Source organism: Gymnodraco acuticeps, unplaced genomic scaffold, assembly GCF_902827175.1.
Source record: "Gymnodraco acuticeps unplaced genomic scaffold, fGymAcu1.1, whole genome shotgun sequence".
Classification (NCBI taxonomy): Eukaryota; Metazoa; Chordata; class Actinopteri; order Perciformes; family Bathydraconidae; genus Gymnodraco; species Gymnodraco acuticeps.
Window position 1 is genome coordinate 583774 of NW_022990023.1, and position 6350 is coordinate 590123.

Consider the following 6350-nt stretch of genomic DNA (forward strand, 5'->3'; position numbering starts at 1 on the left):
TGACAATTTCTCCTCTGAGCTGCTTTGATTGGTCCTGAGGAGCAGTGATGTCACCGCCTGCTTCGATGTGCCGGGCCAGTGCAGCAGCTCGCGTAAGCTGAGGGTGAGATAGGACCTCCAGATGGAATTGGCGCGCGACCGGAGAGGAGCTGTGGCTCGTGCGACGGCGAAACAGTAGAAACGACTGCCTGGATGAACTGGATCTGGTCTCGCACACAGCGCAGCAGCCCGTCATGGGGGACGGCGGCGCGTCCTCGCAAGTGAACCTCCAGAATGCCTCGGACGCACCGGGCTCCGCTGCGGTCGCGTCCGAGGAGTGGATGGCAGGGATGAGTCTATTGATGGGTCTGATTGTCGTGTCTATCGTGTTCGGGAACATCTTGGTCATCGTGGCCATAGCCAAAACGCAGAGGCTGCAGACCCTCACCAATGTGTTCATCGTGTCCCTGGCCAGTGCGGACCTCATCATGGGGCTGCTGGTGGTGCCGTTTGGCGCCGCGCTGGAGGTGCGCGGCTCCTGGATGTACGGCTCCTTTTTCTGCGAGTTTTGGATTTCCGTGGATGTCCTGTGCGTCACGGCCAGCATCGAGACTTTGTGCGTTATCGCCATAGACAGGTACGTGGCCATCACCTCTCCATTCCGCTACCAAAGCTTGTTAACCAAAGCTCGGGCCAAAACGATGGTGTGCGTTGTGTGGGCCATCTCTGCGCTGGTGTCTTTCCTCCCCATCCTGATGCACTGGTCCCGGGACAGTGTGGACACTGCCTGCTACGAGGACCCTGAATGTTGCGACTTTGTCACCAACAGGGCATATGCCATCTCCTCATCTGTCATATCTTTTTACATTCCCCTGCTTGTTATGATTTTTGTTTACGCGCGCGTGTATAGAGAGGCGCAGAAGCAACTGATGAAGATTGACAAGTGTGAGGGCAGGTTTCACAACACCTTAACCGGATTGACTTCTAAGTGCAAGAAGAGGCCGTCTAAAATCCTCGCGCTCAGGGAGCAGAAGGCGCTCAAAACGCTGGGCATCATCATGGGGACGTTCACCCTGTGCTGGCTTCCCTTCTTTATAGTCAACGTGGTGCGGGTGTTTTGCGCAGAGGTGGTGGACAAAGACCTTTTCGTGTTCTTAAATTGGCTTGGGTACGCGAACTCAGCGTTTAACCCCATTATTTACTGCCGGAGCCCGGACTTCAGGAAGGCTTTCAAGAGGCTGCTGTGCTGCCCGAGGCAAGCCAACCGCAGGCTGCACATCAGCTCCTGCGACCTGTCCCGGTGCTCCGGGGTCTTCGTCACAGCTCTGGAGCCCGGAACGCTGGGGCTGTGGACGGATTGCGCAGTCTTGGACAACAGTGACAGCAGCCTGGTGGGGACGGCAAAGCTGTCTCACTCTGAATCACAGCTGTGAAGGAACACATTAAACCTTTGTGGATTACAACAGCCCGGGAAATTACTGTATGGAGGCGAAAGCAGACGCTGGATCATTTTCAAATGGGTTTGGGTTTGTTGGAAAGGTGTGCGCAAGAGATCAGAGAATTCGAAATCTCCAGAATTTGAAAGCCATATTTTTAAAAGAGGCACCAGGACCAATGTTATTTCCAAGCTGCGCAGGACGGTTTGTTTAAAAAAATATCACCAGGTGGCTCTGGTGAACCATAATGCACTTTGGCATACAACATAAAGTGAATTGCCACTTATTTCAAAGAGCGCACGTACGCTGTGGTTTATTCCTGATTTCCTTCTTATTTTATTGGATCAACATTTCAATGCTATATTGATGATAATATATAATATATAAGGGGGAGTGTATGTATCGTTTACGTTAACCCCATGTTCGTGATCGGTCACAATTTATTCTTAAAATGACCCACTGTAATGAAATGGTTTTCATTTCAAAGCGTTGGACAGGAGCGAGGTATTTGTTGGAGTGGCTGCACTGTAGTCATGTTGTGCTCACAATGTGTTTTTACCTCACTACTGTCGGCAAGTGCAATTTGTACGACATGTATTTGTTTATATTAAACATTTATGTAAATTATGTATTTATTCTGCGATACCTTTTACAATCAGCAAGAGAGGTCTGATTCCCACGCCCTTTGTACATATTGTAGTAGGCCTATGTGGTGTTTAGTACTGGAGTGAGGAATTTTAGCCTCTTTCATTGTCTTTCTCATTTAAGCTTTACATGCTGTTGTGAGGGTTGTGTGTTGAATCCTGTGAAATAAAAGGACGTTTCATTGTTAATTACTGTTTGTGATTTTTTTGGAATGTCATTCTATTAATGGTTGGACCTGCTGTGAGCATCTGGAATCTGATTGGCCTCTGTGGAGAGATAAGCAAGGAAATCTGATTTTTAAACAATGGGGTTATACCCAACCCGGTATCACGGCAAGACGTGAACATGTGACGATTTACCATGCTGGGAGACGTGAACATGTCACGGTTTCGTCCCCTTCAAACGTGACAGCTACACGGTATTGTTAACCCATGTTAACCAGTGGAGAAATAACCGGAAATACCAAGCAAATGCTACCCCGACGTAATGATTTATTTTTTAATAGTCACACTCGATTACAGCGATTTTCTTGTTGCCCCAGCTGGTCGACACCTCTTTTAGCATAAACAAAGGCTACATTAATGCATTAAATCGATGTTAATCCATGCGTGTGGATGTGGAATTAACGGACGTGACGTTGTGCGATTGAGTTGCCAAGCAACAGCTTCGGTTCATGTTAATTTACAAACTATTCAACTACAACCGTAGTTATATTTAAAAACATGTTAGAAGGCCTCACGAAATACTTGAATGCACATTAAAATGTAAATGTGAAGGATTGTGTGTATAACAAAATACATCGGTCATTAAACGAAACCGGAAACAGACGTAGGCAAGATCCTCAGCTCGATGATTGGATGGTTATCCGCAATGCATGCTGGGATTTGGTGTTTATGTGATGTGAAATCTGAAAACGTTTTTTAAAAATACAATAATACTTTATTCCGAGTGTGCTTGCTTTTCTCTTTGAAAGTCATCACATAACGGCATTGTAATACACGGTTCGGCTGCATTAAACATTACATATCTGCCGTAATTCTCTATTTATAGAGCCCTGATGAGAAGACTTCTAGACAAACATGAGGAACTGAAAACGTGACGTGGATCATAAATATATAAGCAATTAAACATCTTACATTTATTTTTCACACAATACGTCTCCTTGCAGTATCAACACTAATTCGGCTGACTTTTATATTTGATCCAATTGGTAGATAGGCTGTATTTACACCATAACCGTGCAGAGCTGATAGAAAGGGACACCTGGTGGTCAAAGCACGTTATTGAATTTTATTATTAGATATTAATAGGATCTCTATAAAGTATATTCATTACTCGTTATTCTCTACTAATAGTTCATTAAAGACTGTATATAATGACTAGTTTGAACATCCCTTTCAAGATTTTATAAGCTAAGGTTTATTGACATATCATATTATACACAACTACTGTGTAGTTATGCAATGAATGAAAAACTTGGGTCGCAGGTTCCTCAACAGTGCATTACAAGACATCTATCAATATGTGTGTATACTCCACCATTAAACTGTCATTCTGCACATTTATTATACTATCTACATACATCTTATAAGAGTATAATACATATGTATAATATCAGTTTAATAATAAACAAATAAGTGCTTAAACATAGTTAACATTGCAGGAAAGCAATATATTAGACGTTAAGTACTTTGTCAGGCTTAATATTTATCTGTAGATACAAATGTCACTGTGTGTGCTGTGTGCTCTGCATGTGTGACCATTAATGAATCAGAATCAGAATACCTTTATTAGTTCCACAGAGGGGAAATGTGCAGCGTTACAGCAGGAAAGAGCCACAGACAGCTTAGTGTTGCATATCTTACATGCGTTAAAAAAGTACTAAGTTAGAATAAAATAAACAATATGCTAAAAAAGTACTAAGTTATAATATAATAAACAATATGCTAAAAAAAAGATAACAAGTTACATAATTTTCAAAAATACAGATCAAAAACAAAACGGCATATATATTGATTTAGTGGCCAGGTATAAATTACACAGTTATTAATGGCATATATATATTGCACATATAGCACATATTGCACAAAGTTGGTTTGTATTTAGCAGCAAGGGGTGTTATAGTCTGTGTTGTGGTGTGTGTAGGAGGGTCTACAAGGGGCAGTGCTGGTTGTAAAGTCTAACCGCTGCAGGAAGGAAGGATCTGCGGTTTCAAGAGGGTTTCATCCCTCCATATTCTTCTTAAAGCTTTTTTCTTATTCAAAATAAGACCTTAACCTAAAGTACTCTTTAATGTTTAAATTAAGCCTTATTAGTTTGTCTGTTTTGCACATCCTCCTATTAATATCTAATAATAAAATAATAAAATTCAATAACGTGCTTTGACCACCAGGTGTCCCTTTCTATCAGCTCTGCACGGTTATGGTGTAAATACAGCCTATCTACCAATTGGATCAAATATAAAAGTCAGCCGAATTAGTGTTGATACTGCAAGGAGACGTATTGTGTGAAAATAAATGTAAGATGTTGTTTAATTGCTTATATATTTATGATCCACGTCACGTTTTCAGTTCCTCATGTTTGTCTAGAAGTCTTCTCATCAGGGCTCTATAAATAAAGAATTACGGCAGATATGTAATGTTTAATGCAGCCGAACCGTGTATTACAATGCCGTTATGTGATGACTTTCAAAGAGAAAAGCAAGCACACTCGGAATAAAGTATTATTGTATTTTTAAAAAACGTTTTCAGATTTCACATCACATAAACACCAAATCCCAGCATGCATTGCGGATAACCATCCAATCATCGAGCTGAGGATCTTGCCTACGTCTGTTTCCGGTTTCGTTTAATGACCGATGTATTTTGTTATACACACATTCCTTCACATTTACATTTTAATGTGCATTAAAGTATTTCGTGAGGCCTTCTAACATGTTTTTAAATATAACTACGGTTGTAGTTGAATAGTTTGTAAATTAACATGAACCGAAGCTGTTGCTTGGCAACTCAATCGCACAACGTCACGTCCGTTAATTCCACATCCACACGCATGGATTAACATCGATTTAATGCATTAATGTAGCCTTTGTTTATGCTAAAAGAGGTGTCGACCAGCTGGGGCAACAAGAAAATCGCTGTAATCGAGTGTGACTATTAAAAAATAAATCATTACGTCGGGGTAGCATTTGCTTGGTATTTCCGGTTATTTCTCCACTGGTTAACATGGGTTAACAATACCGTGTAGCTGTCACGTTTGAAGGGGACGAAACCGTGACATGTTCACGTCTCCCAGCATGGTAAATCGTCACATGTTCACGTCTTGCCGTGATACCGGGTTGGTTATACCATAGACTGTATATATAAAGGATTATACACATTTATGCTCAGTCATATGGTTTTGTTTACATGGTTAATCTTTTTTTTCCGAACAGCTGTGCCCAGGTCAAGGGTCAATCAGACATAGCACATCTGCACACAGGCAACTGTATGGTTGGATTGAGCTGACAAAAATAATTATATATTTCAATTATAGGGTTAAAGCTTTGCTATTTCACATTCAAATTACTATTACTTTGAATATTGGGAGGAAAATGTTGCATGTTACATTTAACCTTTTCCAAAATGCATTTAGATTTTGTCATAAAGTGCAAAGAATTGTGTGATTTTCTACATTTTAAAACTTTTAAGATGTATTCCTGCAATGCAGTATTGCAGGAGTCCCACTTTTCTTGGAAGGGACTCAAAAGGGACAGATTCCCCCCCCAAAAAAAATGTTAAAATGTGTGCAGCTTAAGCCAAGCATGACTTTTATTAACTGGTGTGGGTGGTGTGCCCAAAACACGTGATCCTACATTTCCAATGATGCAACTGGAAAGCACTTTTCATCAGACCCTCCCTGGCTCCTGAACCCACATCTCCAATTTGAAGAGCATGTTTTATACATTTTCTTTTAACTCTCAAGCCCAAAATATGACAAACTAACAGTAATGATGTCATCAGAGTTATTTTGTTGCACTCTTTTCACAGATTGAACAGTATAGGTCTCACTGCAGGTGTATCATACATCATTATTTTCTGAAACATATTTACATACTTATGTGTAATATTATTCATTTGTGCCAAATAGGCCGAAATGGTTTGTGTTTTCTTTACTCTCAGCTGTATACAGTTATGGAGCTCAATGAGTAGGCCTATGCTGTTTTATTATTTACATCACTCTGAAAGAATATAGAAAAATGTTTTAGTGACAGCTGGCGTTATGAAGTGACTCTTACAAGAATGATTGCTT

At 40.9% G+C, this 6350-nt stretch overlaps 1 protein-coding gene across 1 annotated transcript; it reads left to right on the forward strand.

Annotated features, from left to right (window-relative positions):
- On the forward strand, positions 1–2248 carry adrb1 (adrenoceptor beta 1). Its single transcript, XM_034214502.1, has one exon. The coding sequence runs from the start codon at positions 234–236 to the stop codon at positions 1410–1412; it is 1179 nt and encodes a 392-aa protein (XP_034070393.1). The 5' UTR covers positions 1–233; the 3' UTR covers positions 1413–2248.
- The last annotated feature ends 4102 nt before the right edge of the window (positions 2249–6350 follow it).